General features: G+C 38.3%; 4 protein-coding genes across 4 annotated transcripts; 2 read left to right on the top strand and 2 right to left on the bottom strand.

Annotated features, from left to right (window-relative positions):
* Nucleotides 1–131: 131 nt before the first annotated feature.
* Nucleotides 132–3,903, bottom strand: fam162a (family with sequence similarity 162 member A). The gene is made up of 5 exons (XM_079361056.1): nucleotides 3,704–3,903; nucleotides 2,950–3,051; nucleotides 2,383–2,494; nucleotides 1,800–1,908; nucleotides 132–967 (listed from the first exon to the last, which is right to left on the bottom strand). The coding sequence occupies exons 1-5, from the start codon at nucleotides 3,744–3,746 to the stop codon at nucleotides 851–853; spliced, it is 483 nt and encodes a 160-aa protein (XP_079217182.1). The 5' UTR covers nucleotides 3,747–3,903; the 3' UTR covers nucleotides 132–850.
* A 70-nt stretch (nucleotides 3,904–3,973) lies between these two features.
* mix23 (mitochondrial matrix import factor 23) lies at nucleotides 3,974–6,864 on the top strand. Its single transcript, XM_079361696.1, has 6 exons — nucleotides 3,974–4,028; nucleotides 4,163–4,270; nucleotides 4,919–5,044; nucleotides 5,142–5,288; nucleotides 6,389–6,448; nucleotides 6,537–6,864. Exons 2-6 carry the CDS (start codon nucleotides 4,220–4,222, stop codon nucleotides 6,585–6,587), a joined length of 435 nt encoding a protein of 144 aa, XP_079217822.1. The 5' UTR covers nucleotides 3,974–4,028; nucleotides 4,163–4,219; the 3' UTR covers nucleotides 6,588–6,864.
* A 5,502-nt stretch (nucleotides 6,865–12,366) lies between these two features.
* LOC306834968 (cystatin-B-like) lies at nucleotides 12,367–14,198 on the bottom strand. The gene is made up of 3 exons (XM_079361314.1): nucleotides 14,024–14,198; nucleotides 13,817–13,918; nucleotides 12,367–12,703 (listed from the first exon to the last, which is right to left on the bottom strand). Exons 1-3 carry the CDS (start codon nucleotides 14,093–14,095, stop codon nucleotides 12,575–12,577), a joined length of 303 nt encoding a protein of 100 aa, XP_079217440.1. The 5' UTR covers nucleotides 14,096–14,198; the 3' UTR covers nucleotides 12,367–12,574.
* A 2,361-nt stretch (nucleotides 14,199–16,559) lies between these two features.
* LOC306834690 (thiosulfate:glutathione sulfurtransferase) lies at nucleotides 16,560–19,340 on the top strand. The gene is made up of 4 exons (XM_079360773.1): nucleotides 16,560–16,779; nucleotides 18,333–18,455; nucleotides 18,538–18,700; nucleotides 19,023–19,340. The coding sequence occupies exons 1-4, from the start codon at nucleotides 16,596–16,598 to the stop codon at nucleotides 19,075–19,077; spliced, it is 525 nt and encodes a 174-aa protein (XP_079216899.1). The 5' UTR covers nucleotides 16,560–16,595; the 3' UTR covers nucleotides 19,078–19,340.
* Nucleotides 19,341–20,458: the final 1,118 nt, after the last annotated feature.

Genomic DNA, 20,458 nt, shown 5'->3' with positions numbered 1-20,458 from the left:
TCCAGTATCAAACTGGCCTTTAAAACGTCCTTTCAGCCCCTCACTGCATCACACACTCCTCAACATCAAGGATCCTAATCTTAAAACCTGCAGGTAAAATGAAACCAAACCAGGTGAGTCAAACAAACAGAGTTCTGAAACTTGACTTTATTGGACTTTTTTGGGGGGGGGTTCACTATATACAAAATAGGCCTCACATCAGTTAAGGAAAAAAACATTTTAATGACATGATGACGGTCCTGACAGACTGTAGTATGGATGGATCCTATCTGCTTCACTTTATGTTCCCCTCAGAAAGAGGAGATCATTGAGAGCCCCGCCTCATGTGAGGCAAACGTGTGTAGAGTGCTACCTGAGGCAGCTCAACAGGTGGGTTTTGAATGTTTACAGGAAACATCAATGACATTGTTGATTCCTAATGGGAGTTGAGATTCTTGTTTGGATGTAAGTATTGCACTTGAAAAAAAAAAAAAAAAAGAATCAAAATCCTTACAGCTCCGTCACAGCACCAGGTTCTATTATGTTTGAATATTCCCTCTTAAAATGTTACACTCAAGTGTTTCTGTTCCCCTCCAAAACATCTCACTTCAGAACTTCAATGCATCCGCTGAAAAGATTCAACCGTATATCAGACTTTCTAAATGATTCTATATTCCACTTGTGTTTGTTAAGGTCAATCTTCAGATTTTAATTCTACCAAGAATCAGCTGCTCTGATGTAGCAGAGCTCGCCATCCAGGGCGGGAGGAGCGAGCTCAGAGGTTGTGATAAATACAGTGAGGACAGGGTCACTAGCGGCCTGGTGTTTTTTTTTTTTAGGGGAAATGGTGCACTTGTGTTGTTGCCCTCCATCACTGGGCCTTCTCAGACAGAGCCAGGGCAGCCTCCTTCTCTCTCTGTAGTTCCTCCCTCCATCTGGCCTTTTTCTCCATGTTTTGTCCTGTCAGGGACTCGTGCCTACCTGCAGCCTGCAACACAAAAAGTCAAATCATGAATAAGATCACTAAAATTATGTTGTCACATCGTCTGTAAATTTGTTTCAAGGTAAGAAAGAGCTGTAAACACGACATTTTGACTCAAAACAGTTCTTTTTGCCAAAATCATTTTTAGTGGTTTAAGTGCACCACAAAACATCAACTATCTCTGTTAACCCTGGCCTTTTTTTTAAAAATTTATTTAACCAGGCAGCAGCAAAATACACAAAGGTAGACGAGGTACAAACAGGAGCAATCACATCTGCCTACTTAAGTAAAAAAAAAAAAACTTCTCGTACAAATAAGAAAACAAGTGTGGTCTTTATTGGTGTAGCAAACAAGTCATGTAAACGTTCAAAAAATGTCAATCAGGGCACCCCATTTTCACGTAGAGAATCTCTCAGTAAAGATGTATTATTAAAGAGCATTGCTCTTACGACAAGATAAACTCTGAACTTAAAGCGGTTGCAGAGTAAGTTACCATGGTGATCAATCCAAGCAAAAAGAAGGAGCCACCTTCTTGAACTCTGATTCTGAAATGTGTTTTGGACATGTGCAAGTAGCACAATAAAGTAAAACAAACAAATGAAATGAAATGAATAATGAAAACAATATTAATATGAACCCAACATGTCTGAAAAGGAGTAGCATGAAGCATAACCTTATTTAAACCTACCTCTTCTCCACTACTTAATTAACACTCCAGTATACTTATTTACATGTAAAAAATACAAATAAACAGAGACTCTGGAGTAGGCTCAACATACACAGCTGACTTATGAATCCTGTTTTAAAGTACACCCTCTGGTCTTCTTCTGTCACTCACCCGTTTGCCCAGGAAAACCATCACCAGACAGGCTCCAATGGTGACTCCCATCATCACATAGCAGGCCTTCACTCTGACTTTGTTTCTGGCAGCGTCGATCATCTCAAACCTGTGGCAGGTGCACAAAAACCATTGTAGCCAGATTAATGACATAAATAAAAACACTGGTAGAAACATGTCTCTGCAGTGATATATGTTCCTGTGTTAAGTTCATCTATTCATGCTCAGCTCAGCCTGTTACGTCAACACAAATTACAATCATTGATTTTAATGGAGACTTAGTGCACTGAGTGCGAGAGGCCTGCAGTTCATAGTGTGACAACAACCAGATTTTTTTTTAATTTTTTTTTAATCTCTGGAGAAGATCAACTGCTCCACCCTGATGTCAGAAACAGCAATAATTACCTCCAGCCACACAGATGCCTTGTTTTGAACTGTGACTGTTTTGGAGCATCAGTGAGCCACAGCAACATCCACTTATAGCTAGCTCTGTTCTTGTGATGCATCTTAACTACATCAGGCAAGGAACCAATCAGCCAGAGTGTTCTCCAGGCTCCGGTATAAACAGGAAGAGGCTACTTACGACACAAGTTCTGGTATCTGGTCTGCTGACTTAAATCGTCCAGACCAGAGCAGTATCTTCCTGTCCAGCTCAGAGGGCTTGTAGCCTGGGACTCTGAAACTCGCACGGGATGCTGCATGTAAGAACAAACAAACAGAGTTTGACTTCACTTATTGACATCTTTCAAACAAAAACAGGCAAAGAGGTTTAGTTTCACAAGCCCCAGTCGTCAGCTCCATCAGCCTAAACTGTGACCCCTCTTCCTGTGGCTCTCCTCCCTTTGGGGGACTTAAGAAAACTTTCACACACTCGCTGTGGCAACAAGTGATCTGTGTACCGAATCATCTAACAGTCCATATGTGAATGTGTCTGTTTATATAAATAACCAACAATAATTCTAAGCAACAAAAAGGATAAATTTAGAGACAAATATAAATTAAACATCATTAGGCGATTCAGGAATGAGGTTAAAAGAGCGAACTGGTGGTGGTACATTTCAGTAGTTGTTATGGATTGTGTTTAGTTTTTTATTGCATGTATGAGACAAAGATAAAAAAGGACGTGTCTACCAACAAACTCAAACTCTACCATGTGCTGGGGCTGCAGCTGGAGGCTCTGCTTTGGTCTCCTGTGGTTTATTACACATCCCTCTGAGGCTCCATGTTTCAGATACCTGTCTGCACCGCTGACCTGTTGGAATGTAACATGCATATATACTTGAGAACATGGGATACATAAATTAATTGTGGCTGCAACTAAAGATTAAACGTTATATCATGTCGGGATTGTTGATGTGCTGAAAGATTTCTAAATACTCCTCTCTGGATCTTGAATTTCCCTCGGGATCAATAAAGTATCTATCTATCTATCTATCTATCATAGGCGCTCTGTGGCTTCATTCAGGAAGCAACAAGGTTCAATTTACTGTATCATCATGTCTTTTAAGAAAAGCTCATCATAGCTGAGATGCTTCAACAACGTGATTTATGATGACAGAAATTACTCAAGACATCATGACATTTACAATAATGATGGTTGAACCACCATTAATATAGATGAGGGGCGTGGTTGGTAGAAATAAAGCAAAAATAACAATAATAAAACAACGAGATTTCAGTCAAACTTCAGACTAAAGCTGCATAAAAATGCAGTTTCACAATACAGGAACTACCTCCAGGTTATCTGTCAACAAGAGCACAGCTGAAAAGACAAATACATGTCCAAAATCATAAAAAGATCAAACTGAAATAGAAGCAAATAACATAACTAATTGAAGTAACAAGAGGAAGGGACAAGTAATCAGGAAGACAACCCATATTTCAAGAATATTTAAGAGACGAACCAACGAAGTTGCCGATGGAGAGACGAGATCCGACAAAATTCATGTTTGTTTTTTAGTTTTGTTTTAGGTTAAGTAACGTGCAGCTTGTCTTTCAGGCTGTTAAAGACGCAGCTCGCAGCATTTCCAGTCAGCTGTTCAAAGTCAACTCTGCACACCAACACGACTACGAACAGCACACACAGGACCCCGTCACATAAGGAAAGGAGGCCCTGATATGTGCCTGTTGACAAATGAAAAAAAAAAACACTTTACTGGATTGAGCAAGCACTCTTCATTGTGACTTGATTCTTGTGTTAGTTGTGTTTAGGCATCACAAGGATGATCGGTAAGGATACGGTTCGGCTTTTATTATGGGATAAGACACATTACACGTACTGGAGCATTTCATCAAGTTATGCAACTCTTCTGTGTTTATTATCATATACACTGAACATGTTGACAGAGATGTATTTCTTTCAGGCACTTTCTTAAACAGCCTCTTCTCCTTCTGTCTCTCTTGGACCCCTGCAATCCACTATGGCGGCGCCCGTCGGAACTTTAGACTGTGAGGACTTTTCAATGTTTCAGGTAAAAAATGAGACCCATAATGAATCAGTCTGTGAAAACTTCAGACTCAGTGGGTAGGCTCGGGATCAAACTAGTTTGTTATTTCCCACGCTGTGTGGTTTATTTGAGCTTGACCCTGTTGATCAGTGTGAACTCTTTGAAGAGTTTCTGCAGCCTGACAGGATCAGCAGCTCTGCAAACACACAGCATGCTGTTTCAAACTAACCATCACATGTTTCCACATGAATGTATGCCAAACATACCAGAGAGGAAATGTCTCTTCAGTTGGAACTAACAGCTGTGGTTGTGATCTGTCATACTTATATTCATTTTTCATTAAATATTCATTTTTCAGGTAAGGTACGTTTATTTATATAGCACCTTTCAGACACCAGGTAATTCAAAGTCCTTTACACAGGTACAAAAAAGCAATACGCAATTTAAGAGGCTAAAACAAGTTGAGATAAAAACCGTTTTTGAAGATAAAATTTAGATACAAATTAATTAATAATTAATAAAAATAAAACATAAAGAAATACTGTAAATAAACAAATTTTTAATGACGCGTGTTGGACGGTTGAAAAGTCTGTTTTTGTAAACTTCTAGTCCTTGTTTTCATCTTTATAGTTAAACTAAAGCTGCTAGATATCTTTTTGTTTGGTTTCTCAGGAGGTGCTGAAGGCGATGCGCAACATAGATGACCGTATCGTCCACTCTCTGAACACCACGGTGCCCACAGTCTCCTTCTCAGGCAAAGTGGACGCTACACAGACCTGCAAACAGCTCTATGAGTCTGTGAGTGTGACCGCGCAGCAATATTGTGTTTTTAAGTTTCTTTGTAGTAATAACGTTGGGTTTTTTTGTGTGTGTGTTTTTTTTTTTTTTTTTACAGATGATGGAGGCCCATCTGAACCGAGACAAAGCTATTAAGTCCTGCATAGCTCAGACATCTCAGGTGGTGGGACAACTGCGGCAAGAAAGAGCGAAAGACAGCGATAACCTGGCGCTCATCAAACAACTCAGGAAGGAGCAGACCAAAGTAAGTCACTGTTTTCAGTACGTCTACCTGAACTGCTGAGCGGGCTTTTCCAAGCCAGCAGTATCAGTCGTCAATAAAGAACAAGGAGGCGACACGTCACCGACCACAGACTGCCTCTCAAATCCTCAATACGTCAATCTCTCTCCTCTTTCTTTCCCCTCCCCCTTATCCTTCTTTCACCTCCTCCCCTCTTCCCACTCAAATCCAGGAAGTGCTGATTACTAGGAATATTAACAACAAGTCCTATGAGCTGAAACTGTTTTCAGGACTTCCAAGCTGTCGATTATAGCCATGTAGGTCTATCTGCAGGTGACAGACTCACTGTAAGGTGCTTTTCTGACGGCTGTTTAGCTCTGAGGATGATCCTGCTCCTGTGATGTCATTAGGGTTATCTGGATTTGGCACATAACTCTCAGTTTGTTTATTTAAAAGTATAAAAAAAGAAAAAGAAGCTTACATTACAAACTACTTTTGCAGGGTTTGTAAGTTGAGAGCGTTTCAAGGACGTCTAAAGTGGGATGCATTCAGGATGCCTTTGGGAACTGTAATATCAAAGTCATTTTTTCTTGCCACAAAGAAGAAGATTTACTTTATTGATCCCTAAAGGGGAAATTGTTTTTTTGAAACTCTGTGCAATCATGCAACACACACATACATAGATACAGTACACATGCACAAACAGGATCCTATGCACTAATGAAGAGATGTCACAGTGAGGGAGCAGCCCCCCGGCGGGCACTCTGCCTTTCCAGGGGGTGCTTGGTGCCTTGCTCAAGGGCTTTAACCACAACCATCCTTTTATTTTTGACTCTTGCAAGTTCCCACTAAAAGTCATTTTCAATCTCTGGAGTGCCCCTTTTTGTAAATGTAACGTATGTAATAGATAGATAGATAGATAGATAGATAGATACTTTATTGATCCCGAGGGAAATTCAAGTCCTAGTAGATATATTTCTTAATTTGAAATGCAGCTAAAACAGAGGATTAAAGTGGAGTTATGATAATGAATGTGTAGGGGATAGTGTTGAGTATGACGTGTTGTTGTCATCCATTCATTAAAAACATCTTGATTTGATGTGTTCTTTCTTCCTGCTCTCCAGTTAAAGCTGATGCAGTCAGAGCTGAATGTTGAAGAGGTTGTCAGCGACAGAAGTCTGAAGGTATGCTCACATTGACCGTACTTCGGTCACAGTGTCCGTCTATCACACATGAGGGAATTGGTTTTAAATGTGACTTCCTGGTTCTCAGGTTTTCAATGAAAGGTGCAGAATCCACTACACACCTCCAAAGGTGAAGTGAAGCTCGGTGTGACCAGAGGAGCCGCTTCACCCGAGGTTCAAACCCAGACTGGAGCTGAAGCTGTGAGCTGCAGCTGAGTCCTGACTGCAGGGGAGGGGGGGGACCACCAGGACCACCAGGACCCCCTTCTGACCTCTTCTCCAACACACATGTATTCCATTGTGATTATTGTATTTCTTTGCCACCGCTGTAAATCAGTCAACCGTGTGCTTCTTTGATGACAAACATTGTATAAAAAGATATTTTTTTTAAAGACAATGAAATGTTTTCAAGAGAATTGTGATTTGTATTCCTTTGTGATTCGTTTGAGGAAATCAGTGTTGCTGTTTTTTAAGAAGCAGAAGAAGAAGATATGTAAGTCATGATCATCATGATCAATGTTACGATCTGTTATTGAACATGCTTCACACACATAGGCTGAATTACACGCATGCACAAACAGGATCCGACACACTCTAATGGAGAGATGAGAGCAGAGTGAGGACACCGCTCACAGTCAGCGTTCCTGAGCTGGTGGGTACGGAATCAGTGCTTTGCTCAAGAGCACCTCAGCAGTGCTCATGAAGTGATCTGGCACATCTCCAGCTATCAGAACAATTTCCAGGCTTGGGCCGCACCAGGACTTGAAGCAGCGATCCTCCTGTTCTCATACAGACTGAGCTCCTGCCGCCCTCACCCCGTCAAAGTTGGACTTTCACATCATCTGGTTGGTCGTTGATCCAACCACTTTGACGAGCAGGTAAAGTAACCTCAGATTTTTGGAGATTCTCTGACTCTTCCTCTGACAACACCAACAGTTCATTTGTGGAGTGAAATATCTAAACTAATTTTTTTTTTTTTTTTTACAGATACATTTTCACTCGGGGATAAATAAAATACCTTTGATGAATCCTAACCTTGAATCCAACTCCATCATCAGGCCATGTGAACCTACAAGCCATGCTCTGACTTTGTTTTGAATCTGAAACTAATGCTCGCATGCTAGCGGCTCAAGTGAAGGCTGCCTTTGTGTGTGTCTTTTCAGCTTCAAGTTGTTTCTTCTAGGTTTAGAAATCAGAGGATTTTAGTCGTTCAGCTCAGTCAAAGAGCCTCCCATCATGTGTTGCTGTCTGCTCACATTGCCTACAACAGTCGACAAACACAATGCCTTTCATTTTCAAATGCATTCTTTATTTTTCCTTTAAAAAAAACAAAACTCAATTCAACCTCTTTCCAATGGTCCTGTTTTACTCTATGCATTCAGATATTGGAAAAGCAGCACTGCCTACAACATGATTGTAAAGGAATATTTCTGTGTAAATCATTACAGGGTGAAGAGAGACAGTGACTGATGTGATGAAGCTGCAGCGTGGAGGCAGTGAGCAGTTGAATCAGGCCGTGCCGTCACATCAGAAAGATTTGATGGGATCGTGTTGCTTGTGGCCCTCCTGCAGATCAAGCAGTTTGTCGATTTTTGTTTGTTCGTTGAGTTTGTGGTAAACTTTCAGATGAATGGCACTTTCCGCTCCCACTTCAACCTGCAGGCAAGAATTTGTACAGAGTCACCTTGACTTAAGCTTTTGTTCAGTCTATATATTACTGTAGTTTTACGTAGCTTTCTTCATTTTCCTTCCAAAGAATTACAAATAACTTCTATTACCTTTATAAGGTAGATAAATCCATCCACATACAGACTCCTGTAGAGCGATGCTGTGAATACTTGAAATGTTTTATCCGTCTTTTCCTCCACTTCAGTCTTCAGCTGTGTGTGAATGAAATCAAATTGGATGTGAATGCAGAGCCCAAAAAGTCATCAGGAATATCATTAAACTGAAGCTCACCAGTGTACAAATGTTCTGAATGTCATCAGTAGCAGTCTTCTCTTCACCGTAAGGATCCATGATCACAAAGTTGACTCTGCTTGTTGTGTGCATTTGAAGCTCTCTGTTAGACATATTTATACTGTTTAAATGCCGCTACATGACACACTGGGCGGAGCTTCGGTACATGTGGGGTTAGTGCCACACATCTTTTATGATTTACTCCCAGATTCCAGCTAATGTTGAAACTCTTTCCAAAGAACTTTCTTCATATTGAGTTAATCATATTCTAATCAAATATATCTCTAAATCAGCCAGATATAACTATCTAGATATATACAGGTGTTCATTTTTTAAGAGGAAAAAACATCAAAGAAGATACTTTTTTTCAACATGATTTTTGTGTGCAACACATATCACAGACATGGGTAATCTTCTTCTTACAAACATAAGGGATTGTATTTCTGTGTGAAACATTCACATGTATATATAGCCTATAAGAAGAACATGAACAGTATAATAGTAGATGTATTTTTTTAATATGAAATGCAAGTAATTCTAGTTAATTATTGGCCCTGAAATGTTTGACGTTTGGTTTGGTGACATACTACATTATAATGTCCAAAGAATAGAAGTAGATAATGAAATGTTCATAAAGGGAACAAAATGAAAATTTCACATTTAATAGTTATGTTTTTATTTGGTACTGTAATGTACTTAGTATGTCAAATTAATTTTATATGTTCAAATTTGGCTTGGGTCCCATTTTAGAACCCCAATGTCCTGTTGTTCAATACAGTAGACATATTACTTCAAAAAAAATAAATTTGCATTCTTTTATTTGCAAGTTGTTTTTAGCTGCCCTAACACTTCATTAATGTAAAAAAAAAAAAACTATCCAAAAACTTTTTTTTCCCTGGGTCTCACCATTGACGGAAATCTCATGTGTTGAAAAATAACAGAAATATGGATCACAATTTTTCTTAAAGGAGATGATTAGTCCTTATTCTAGACCAGATGAGAACCACTGTTCTAGGCTGTACTCTAATGTGGCTTAGATTTCCCCAGAAGACATGATGCTGGTATCAAAGTTTTTATCTAACTTTTAGCATTAAAGCAAACATGCACTTCTTAATCCTTACAACATTGAACGTTGACCTTTACTTAATGATGTCAAGCGTAGGATTGCGTTCCTGCTAAATGTGTTGCAACAAGACAAGGGTTTCTGGCATTCAGTCAGCCTTTGCAATAGTTGTAATAATTGACCTTATTGACCTGAGGTCAGCCGAATTCCTTGGAACTTGTGTAATCTTAGAAATGGAAACTGAGGTCACATGTTCAGGCGACAACAGCTAAAGTCAATTTTAAAGTTGTGAAAATAAAAAATAAAAAAACATTGTCTTTCTTTGTTCCTTTAATGCGATTAAATCAGTGATCATTCACAACATTTTTCTCTTCGGAATGTATCGTTACATCGTTACATCTTTCTTTTTCTTTTTTTTTGCATATACTGTGTCTATTAAACTTCCAAAAAGAGGACACAAATAACACAAGAAAAGTTAATGGACTTTAGGGTCCTATCAAAGAACTTTTCTGCAGGACTCCCTTGAAAAAACCTCATTGGGACTTTTCCTGGATAAAAAACGGTCAAATAAACAAATTCATTAATTAGCGCTTGGTCAAACATAACATATCTTTAAATATTTAGTTTTTTCTTTTGCTCAGTAGAATGTGCTTTCAAAAGAGGAACATAAGTCACAAGATGAAGCGGACAGAGATGTGTCTGACAGCTGCATTGTCTTAGTCAGGTCTGTTCCATTTCTATCATCTGACTAAAAGGATAACAGGGAGGGCTCTTTGAATTCTTGGTTTCAGACGAATTCAGGTTATGAGGACTGAGTTGGTTCAGTGAACAGGACTTCAATGTTTTCAATGTTCAGCCCAAAAAGTCTGACAAGGTTTTACTATGTTCACACGATGTAGCTCGTGCTGCGAGGATGATGCTGGTTCAAAAGTTATATAGAGAACTCAATATTTTACAATTCCAGATTGCTGTAAAAAGTATACAAACAAAAAACATAATATAACACAGTCCATGATACCCTTGACATCTCATCAAATCCTCTTGCAGTCTGAAGATATTTTTTTAGGAGATAAACTCAAATCTTTCATACCTGAAACCTCTTCAGCTCCACTTTTCTGCCATTGAGATAAAGTCTTTTTAAAATCATGCTGAGAAATTAATGAGAATGAGATTTTTAACTTTTAAACAGTAAAAATTAACTGAGGCCTAATGCTTTTCAAATGTACCACAAATGTACATATCCCACCTTCTGTTAACTAGGGTCCCTCTTTTTTCTTTTTTTTTGACCCATACTTTTCTTCTTGTTGTTGTTTTTAGCTGTGTGCACTTTAAGGTGAAGCCAAGTAATCTCGTTGTACAATTTGTATAGTGACAATAATAGCATTCTATTGTATTCTATTCTATTCTATTCTATTCTATAATGTATTTTACCGCAGTGTTATTTACACGTTCACCCTTCCACTTCTGTGATGTCAGTCTTTCTCCCAGCAGACATTTTGGCATGTCACAGCATTCAGGAAAGTCTCGGCTACAGGATATATGATCAAAGAAAAAGAGTCAGGTGCAGGGTCCTTGTATTGTACATACTTATGATGTGATAGCTTACCTGGTAACTCCATCAACGACAACACTTGTTTACAGGCTTATAATCTGCCACAAGTCAAAATAGAATCACAAGTCATAAAGTCAACTGAATCAGTCAGCAGGTTCAGCTAACTCCTCAGACATTGAACCTGTACTTTCTGTTAAAAAATCCCTCTGAACCTCTTTCTTTGGAGACTATGGGATAAAGAAGAAAAGACAGGTAGACAACACAAGCCCAGTCTGAGCTGATAATGCATTAAGCCCTTTGTTCATGAGTCTCTCAGTGCAGGTGTTCAGAGAGTTGCAGGGCTCTCTGCTTTATTCCAGATGTGGAAGTGGAAGCAGATTTAAAACTGTCACTCTTACATAAAAGTCACCTCTTGTAAAAAGTTCAAATAAAATGAAATAATATAATGGACTGTAGGACCTTAAATCAATATCACAATTAGTGAACGATTATTTCCTTTTAGTTTTTTTGCCCTCATAGTTCACTGACATGGTCTCTACTGTAAATATGCTCAACTAGTTACGCTGGGATATTGTTTCTGATGGAAGAGTTCACATCTGATGAAGTGTTTTTTGGTTATTTTTTGAATGTTTCAAACTGAAATCAAAGAATCGCCTGAAAAGAAAACATATTTGAGTTCTCATGGAGAAATTCACTTCTCTAAAACAGTAGAAAAAGAATAATTTGCATTTCTTGAAAACAGTTTTTCCAGTCTTTACATTTGAGATGTTTTTGTTGGGTGTCGTCTTCCCTAAAGACAAAATGTGTCCAAACAATGGACATTGCTACCCTGAACGTGTTATTTCACAGGTTTAGTCATGAACCACACCCAGCTGTCATACTTATGCATGAGTCATATTAATAAGATGTATGGGTCCCTTTTGTTTGGACAAAAGCACATTCTATAGGTTAAACATACATCTACAAGACACACCCACGGCATTGGAGGTGAACCATGACGCTCATAATCTGCCTGTGAATGGAAGATGTAGGACTGTTGAAGTACGAATATAAGAGAAATCAAATCAACATGGAAAAGGTGTGTCCTTCCAAAAGTGTTTGACATGGCATACAGTAGACTGTAACGGCTTCAGAAGGCGACGGCACGATCTTAACACCCTTAAATTATGTTATCAGTCTGAGGCCGCTTACTTTCCACAAAACCTTACACAAATGAAGTATTTTTTATTTTTTTTTGCCTTCACTTCATTTTAGGGGGAAATGTATTTCAGCTCATGTCCATGGCCTGTAGTAATGTAGTTGTTTTCAAACATTAGTTACCAAAGAAAGACAAGCAACACTCAATAGAATAACCAAAATTCTGAATTATTTATTCATTCATTTAGTAAAAAATAGTTCCATTCTGACATGCTTTGAAAAAGATGATCTAAAGTACACAAACAGTATGGACTGAGAACTGCATGTAACAATGTTTAACATATGGGTCATGATAGTTGGTGGAGCTCTGGTTCATGAATGAGACTGCAGTCTACACATCAAGGCGCTGTTCCCTTTAAAAGTACCCGATTGGGTCGTGCAGGCTCTTAGACTCCTGCAGTCTCATCACTGAGATTTCACCTCCATAACATGGAAGTTTCTGGTGAACAAAGAGGTGAAGATGGTCGTCTCCTCCCACATGGACCTGCAATGAAACAAAAGTCTCATGAGATCTGTAATATACAATGTTTTCTTTGCTACTCGAAGGGACCAGAATTAATCTGACCCTCTATGAAGAAGAAGACATGGTGTAATGTCAATTATATTCAACTGCTAGAATAACTGTTAGATAAAAAAAAAAAAGATCAGAATTAAAGGCTCTATTAAATACTAATTAAGACAGACAATTAATTGAACAGAGATTACTAATAATTTAATGATTAATCCATTTATGACAACTTTTGATAGACCATTTGTTACAATTCTTTGATTTATTTATACAGGACTCATTTGCACTGTTAAATTGCACCATCTGTTATATTGAAACTCTTCATTCACTACTTGATATGAGATCAATCTTGTAATCTATTTTAACAGCGAGTTGACAAAAAGTAGAAGTAGTTTTTTTTTTTAACGTGAATGTTCTCTCTCTTCTGAAAGGCATGATGATCATTTATGGCAGCAACACAGGTAAAGAGCCCATGACAGATGTCTCACTTTGTATAATAACAAAGTTAATCTTAAGTCTTGATAACAAAAGTCAACCATGATGAAGTGTATGCACTTCCTTATAATGAGTCATGACTGCCATGACTCATTGTCATATATATAAAAAAAAAAAAAAAATCTGTTCCTAAGGAGTCACATGATGCCAATCGAGTTACAGCTGTTATATGTTAACTAGCAAGTCGGCACTGTCATATATATAGTTATATATTTTATCCAAAGTTTATTTGATGTGGATATAGCATCTGGACAAACCAGATGCATTGATTTGAGTGTTTTGCAACATAATCAAACAATCACCCAGTTAAGATCTATTCATGTAAGCAATGTTGTTTAGATGATATCCATTGTTTGAGTATGTGTCTGAACAGTGTGTGTGTGCGCTGCTGACACACAAACTTTGTGCTGTTAATGAAAGCACTGCTGTGAGTCAAGAGTGATGACAAGTGAACCAAAACCTTTAAAGTTACAGGCTTGAAAACCGAAACAACGATACATTGTCCTTAGTGCTGCAGTGCAGACTCAGGCAGTGGTTTACATGGATAAATAGCAGCCTCTTGCTATTGTGCCCTTTGTTGTAAATAAGAATTACCTTGATGAAATAGTTGGTCCCAGCCACGACCTGCTTCGTGTAGGTCTTAGCTTGGAAAACATCGTATTTCTTCCCTGTCTTTTCCTCTGTCTGCTCCTTTATCTGAAAAGGAGAGTAGTGGTGATGGCATAGAAAAACATGAACCTGATACTCTGCACAAAAAAGTCCAAATATTTAAAAAAATAATAAGAATCTTTTTCTGCTTACGCCTTCACAAAGCTGCTGGATTGCGCTGTCGGCCTCGCTCGGTGGCGCAGTCCCTCCACATAACATCGGCATTTTGATTTTTGTTTTCTTGGAGGAAATGTTAACGAAAACACGACTTGAAAGGGTGAGCTCTGAATCAGACAGACGCTCAAGTTGAGTCGGGAAATCATATGACTCTGTTTTGGAGCGTCATCGGATTATACCATCTATGCGGGGTGGAGGGGGGGGGGCTTTTGGATGTCACACAAACCGGCTTAAAAATTAAAACCGGAAAATATAAATCAACTATGTAAAGAGGCACATTTTATTATTATAGGGAAATGTTTGAAATTTTGGAAAGGATAGTTTTGAAAAATATAATTTTATTGTTTACCGAGTAGCCCTCATTTGAGAGGACGTGGATCAGTCCGAGGCGCGGCTGTGTTGACATGTTGTAGACTTATTCTGAGCACCGCCTAAAAGTCATGATGTTGGGTTATTGTTAACATTGTGCAATACTAACAGGTTCAAGATGAAGAAGTTGTAAAGCACTTGTGGTTTTGATGTCTGGGGATTTTGAGGATCAAAGATTAGTCATGTGCTTGCATAAACAGTTTCAGAAGCTGTTATTCTCTCTTGTATTCCTCTGCAGAGATCTCTGCCTGAGTGCAGCAGTGCACAAACAGAGTTGTGATCAATCAGGACTGAAAGCATCTCTGCAGTTTGCATTTAATAAAATGGTGACTTGGTGATAAATATAGGACACATTCTCTTTGATCACAACAGCTTTTATAAAAAATGTTTAAATCATCCAGAGGATTAATTCTTGATTCTTTAAAAACCTTTCTTTTGATTATTTGTAAGGTTGGCATAGCCCATAACACATAACTTATTGAATTACTGTATTCAAGTAAATGTTTATACTTTTCCTTTACTTAAGTAGGTTTTTAACGTATTTATTTATTGCATTATTGCCTTAATTTGATTGGAAAGCTGATGTAGACAGCAATGGAGAGATTTTGCAGGGATGTAAACCGTATATCCTCAGGATTTGAGCCTGCAACCAGTGGACTCCTCTCTACATCAGGTGCGCCCCAGTTGCTTCTACAGTATACCTATTTTATATTTCTTGCTGACTGTATATCAGACTGAAAAAATGGGCTTATAACCTGATACCCATTTATCTGACAGCTCATAGAACAACACTCAGGAGGCAGAGCAGATCATCCAATAATAAACTATTGGGTTTGGGTCCGAGCTCACCCTGATGTTTAGCTCTCACTGAGCATATGGCAGGCGTTTTGACCATTTAAAGCAAACTGACTCCTGTCAGTAATTACTTTATGGATACCTTGAGTTTTTCATGAAAGAATGCTATCGCAAATATCTATGTTTAAACTGACATCGTTGTTTCAGAGTAAGAGATACTAAATCTGGACCACTCACAATGTAACTGTCATAAATCTAATCTTTCCTGTTCCAGAAAATGGTGAAACTGTGCAGAAAATCACACACTCCTCAGGCTCATCAGGCAAAGCGAATAAGGATAACTCTGGCTGGAGGAGTAGTTATAAGCAAAGGGGAACTCAAAGAGGACATCTGAGGAACAGTACTAAATCAGCCACGTGACAATCATTTTCGTCATGCATTTATAAATTAGTATATATAATTATTAGACTCTGTCCAGGTTCTTTCAGGCTCTTGATGTAATGTAATACCATTGTATTTTGGTTTTATGTCAAGTCACTTCCTCAACACATCTTTTAATCCTGATTACTTATACTGAACCTAAATTCTGAAAAACGTTGTTCACACAAAAATACAGCATGGCTTCTCATCCCGTTTGTTGTTCAGTCCACTACTTTTATCTGGATTTTTTTCTTTAAAACTACAAGAGAAAGCCCCATGAAATTTAAGACAAACTTTCTTTTCCTGGAGAGGTATGTCTTACTTTACTCTTACTTTGGTTGGACTTTCCTCTAACACTGAGGCAGCTCTGTGATATGCTTGGAGATCTCAGTGACAGGAAAAATGTGCTTTGTTGGACACTGACTAAAGTTCAGTGATAAAGAGGTAGCATACACTAAATATTTCCCTTCACAGTGGCTTAGTTATCCATCAGAGTTTCCCCTGGTTTCTAAAGTTAAACACACACACCCTCCTGAGAAATTTCCAGTTAAATGTTGAGGGGAATTGCAAAATCACACAAACAGGGAATGTAACCAAAGTAGTATTTCTTTGGATGGGTTTGTGATGTGTGTCATTCAGAAAGGTTGATATATTATCTTGTTTTTTAAGTGTTAGAGTTGAAACAGAGGACTTTTATAAAATTGTAGGCCTATATGAGATATGTTCTGCATAAACATATCCAAATAAATTGTTTACATACTTTATTTATCTGAGAGGGGAGATTGTTGAATACAATTTCAACATTTAATTCAATAATCAATAGCCAATGTAAATGACCTTCAGGGGGTTTAAGAACAGACCTCTGAGACCTGTAACGTTTAACACCTGAAGATGGCGTTACATTATTTGTTTAGTGTAGACAGAAGAAGAAAGTCGGCTGTGAGAGTGTTATCACACTTGAATTATGCTTTCCCCTGCAGCCAGTGTGCACAGAGCACTGGTCTTCAGCATGCTCTCTCTTGCCTTGTCACGGAGTTTCTGTCAGGTTGTTGCAGAAGTAAACCGCAGGTCTTATTCGACTGTCGGCTCCGTTATCTGGACGTTCACCACATCGAGTCCCGCACGCGGAGAAGCTTCTGATCATAACGGTAATAAATAAAAGTCATCACCTGGTCGTCTATGTCTAACAAGAATGACATAGTCCTGAATTATATGTATTTTATTATGTTACAGTTGCTCTTAATTCTGTTTACTGTAGGCCTACTTCTGTTCAAGTTAGACCTACTCTAACTGGAGGAGTAAGGTGGGCCATGTTGCTGAAAAAAGTTAGACATTGAGTAGCCTATTTTAGCTTTATGTCTCTTGTGTTTCATTATTTAATCAATATAGCCTCCAACAATTATACGCTATATTGATTTGATAAAATGTGTTAATTCAGAAATTTTGATTTTGACAAAACTTTGATTATTGCTAAAATAGCTTGTTTACCACCAGTGCACATCAATGCGTTAATAGGCTAATTATAATTCATAAGATAGGTTACTACCACTAATATGTCATTATTTGGCTTAGTATAGTATTTTAGTTTTCATTTTTTATTTTGTATTAGTTCTTAATTTTTCCCTAGTGTTACTAGTTTGGCGTTTCATTTTATAATTTCATATTCTTGTTTCTCTTGTTTAGTGTCTTCAGTGTTTCATGATTTAATTTGTAGGTGGTCCTCAGTGTTTCTGGTCTTGCGTTCATTCCGGCCTCTCTCTCTGTTTCCCTCAGTCTTGATTGTCTTTCGCCTGTGTCTTTTTGGTCTCGCCTGTGTTTGATGACCTCTGTCTATTTAGTCTCTGTGTTCCTTAACTCGCATTGTCAGATTATTGTGGTATGTGAGTCCATGTTAGTATTGTCAGTCGTTTGCTGGTCCTTGATTCCTTGTGTTTTCTTCTTTTGGACTTTTTGAAATGGCATTTAAGTAAGTTTTTGTTTAAGAAAATAAGTGTGATTGGGTCCTCCTCCTGTTTTTTCATCAACCATGACACAACATAGCTGACTAGAATAGTAAATAGCCTCAATATGAAAAAAAATACAGCCAAAAAACAGTTGAAAGTTTTATTTTGTGCAATACATGGGAAGAGACTTCCAGCTATATCAGAATTCATACAGCATTGTAATCTTTCAATAAACAGAATAAACTGAACTGGTTGAACAGGTGAGTCACTGTTAAAATGCACACCTTTCATTTTTCTGGTAGTGTGACATTCTGATGAGTGCAGTTCTGTATGTTGACTAGTGTACATGTGGACAGGTGTAAGTTTTTCTTTTAAAGGAGTATTTCTGTTGAAATTTTTACTTAACATCTGAGGATTTCTTTCACCACTGCGGCAACATTGTCAGACTGAATGGAGTGAAAAATGGGCATCCAGTGTTCCTGGTGTGATTGTTTGAAACAGAAGGTTTTGCTTGACCTGGGCATTTTTGTTTCAAACGCACAACAATGGGTCGGTAAACGGCTCAGTTATGTTCTGTGAGAGGCGTAGATTATCCTTCGAGCAACAGCTTCCATGACCTTTACTTTAAACTAAATTACCATCAGTTACTGTCCAAACACTGGATAGTAAGTTTATAGGAAAAACATGTGTAAGTTGAAGGACTGATTTTGTTTTTTGTTTTAAACACTAAAGTGTTTGTAATTGTTGATGTTTCTCAGCTTCAGTCGTGACCTACTCCCAGCTGAAGACCATGCTGTCAACCAGAGACATTCAGCTGTTTGATGTGAGAAGTCCTGATGAGTACCAGGCTGGACGCATCCCAGATTCAGTCAACATCCCGCGTAAGAGTCAATATATGTACGAATTTCACAAAACAGTGATTGTCCATTATTCGTTTTGATCTATATGGCTTTTGTTTATCAGTGGGTACCCTGGAGGAGTCTCTGCTGCTTTCCCCAGAGCACTTTCAGCAGAAATTTGACGTGAGAGCTCCTGGGAAAGATGATGATAATATAGTGTTGTACTGCAGAAGTGGCTACAGGAGTAACACAGCGCTGAACATCGCCCGTCAGCTGGGGTTTATGAGGTGAAAAAAAGCAGATAAACACACAGGAAACATTTTCAAGCTCTGAAACTGTTGTATTAGATGCTGAAGGTGATATTTAAAAAGGGTAAATAAATAAAAAGGGACCTCATTGTTTGAATCACATCACTAACTGAATTAAATGTGTACCCTGCTTAACCACACAACAGGATCACTTAATGTGTTATTTAATTATTAAACAGTGCTTCATCTGGAGGTCAATGTTCGGATGCTGCTTTGGTTCGTTGAACACTGGATGACCTTTTAGTAGAAAAACAAACAAGTGTTCTGCGACTAAGCTCTTCTTTGTGCTTCTTTCTCTCAGGGTGAGACATTATAAAGGAGGGTACATTGAGTGGGCAGAGCAAGAAGGAAAATGATCAACTCAAGTGGAAAAAAGAAGAAGAAAAAGAGACATCTACAGAATATTAATAAGAGATGGCACATGTGTTGCTTGTGAGCTAAACTGACTTACAGATCATTGAGTCCGTTAATAAGCTACAATTGAGAATTTACATTGATCCTTTCTTTTACATTTTACTCATTAACTGTTTGCTCCAGACTTTTTTGCCCCATTACATTGATTTATGACCAACTGATAAATGTAAAGTAGTTTATGCAAATTAAACAAACATTTTAACCAGTCTTTTTAGGCCTCCAGTTTGTCCTCAGTTTGTTTTCCCAGTTCTATGCAGTAATTGTTGTAGTTTGATTGTGCTAATTTGTTTGTTTTAAGTACTTGCCACAGTTTAGAGCTACAATATGAAATAATATAAGATTGAAAAAAATTGTGTGTGTGTGTGTGCAGAGAGATTTTTTGTTTTATACTAAAGCTTCTTGCTTATTCTCTTGTGACAAACCAAGGGAATATTTAGTTATCTCATGTATTGCATGTATCCCAAGTTCACCTTTAATATGTCTTGGATATGCTTTCCTATTTTTTTAAATAGTACATTTAGACTGAAAAGCTGAAGCATGCATGGTCTGGATTTATACCCAACTTGTGTTTTTGTGTGGGATGGAAGCAGTTTCCTCTTTGGACCACTGGATGGCAGCAACATTTAAACCCTTTCTGAAAATGTGTATTTCCACTGTTCCCACCACTGTCCTTTATCGTTATTGTAGCAGAGCTCTCTCAGGTCTGACCTTCACACTGCTATCAGTCAGATCCAGTGAGTAACAGCTCTGTGAGCAGATGTCAAGAGCCCAATATGCACAAGGTCCATACAAACCCTCAAACTGTCATTCATAGGGAAAGCAGATACCCCACTCATCACCTTTTTCTTTCCGTTGTTCTTTCCAACTTACCAAAGCTGTTTACAAAACATCTGTGTGTGTGTGTGTGTGTGTGTGTGTGTGTGTGTGTGTGTGTGTGTGACTGAGTGAACTCATCACTAAGGGACTGAATGTGATGTGATGCACCATTGTGGGATGATACATCACAGGTCTGCAGTGACCATGAAAAAAGCAATTAGGAGGAGCCTCTATTCAAAACCACCTTGACGTTTTGCACGTTTACGTCCCTTTCATAAATCATGATGCTGGACTGGCAGTTGTCTTTACAAAAAGGTTATACCCTTCCAGTAGCTGCCATCCATTTCGGAGAGACTGAGATGGATTTCCTGAATGTTGCATAATGTGCATAGAAGGAAACGTTTGGAGTAAAGACAGCGATGTATGTGCTCTTCAATATGGTCCACACGCAAGTCGTATACAAGTCAAAATGTAGCATTTGTCATGAGCTGTCACGTCATCAATTTC

This window comes from Symphodus melops, assembly GCF_947650265.1.
Source record: "Symphodus melops genome assembly, chromosome: 14".
Taxonomy (NCBI): domain Eukaryota; kingdom Metazoa; phylum Chordata; class Actinopteri; order Labriformes; family Labridae; genus Symphodus; species Symphodus melops.
Note: the sequence above shows the minus strand (reverse complement) of the source record. Positions and strands in the feature narration are given on the sequence as shown.

Bases quoted from the DNA above. Each gene is read 5' to 3' on its own strand.
- mix23 (XM_079361696.1), top strand. From the start codon at position 4,220: ATGGCGGCGCCCGTCGGAACTTTAGACTGTGAGGACTTTTCAATGTTT. The intron at 5,045-5,141 runs GTGAGTGTGACC...TTTTTTTTACAG, and splicing joins GCAAACAGCTCTATGAGTCT to ATGATGGAGGCCCATCTGAA. The intron at 5,289-6,388 runs GTAAGTCACTGT...CCTGCTCTCCAG, and splicing joins TCAGGAAGGAGCAGACCAAA to TTAAAGCTGATGCAGTCAGA.
- LOC306834968 (XM_079361314.1), bottom strand. From the start codon at position 14,095: ATGCCGATGTTATGTGGAGGGACTGCGCCACCGAGCGAGGCCGACAGC. The intron at 13,919-14,023 runs GTAAGCAGAAAA...TCTCCTTTTCAG, and splicing joins TCCAGCAGCTTTGTGAAGGC to ATAAAGGAGCAGACAGAGGA. The intron at 12,704-13,816 runs GTAATTCTTATT...GTTTCATTGCAG, and splicing joins GGACCAACTATTTCATCAAG to GTCCATGTGGGAGGAGACGA.
- LOC306834690 (XM_079360773.1), top strand. From the start codon at position 16,596: ATGCTTTCCCCTGCAGCCAGTGTGCACAGAGCACTGGTCTTCAGCATG. The intron at 16,780-18,332 runs GTAATAAATAAA...GATGTTTCTCAG, and splicing joins AGAAGCTTCTGATCATAACG to CTTCAGTCGTGACCTACTCC. The intron at 18,456-18,537 runs GTAAGAGTCAAT...TTTGTTTATCAG, and splicing joins AGATTCAGTCAACATCCCGC to TGGGTACCCTGGAGGAGTCT.
- fam162a (XM_079361056.1), bottom strand. From the start codon at position 3,746: ATGAATTTTGTCGGATCTCGTCTCTCCATCGGCAACTTCGTTG. The intron at 1,909-2,382 runs GTAAGTAGCCTC...CACCTGCCACAG, and splicing joins CAGATACCAGAACTTGTGTC to GTTTGAGATGATCGACGCTG. The intron at 968-1,799 runs GTGAGTGACAGA...TTTGTGTTGCAG, and splicing joins TGGTTTTCCTGGGCAAACGG to GCTGCAGGTAGGCACGAGTC.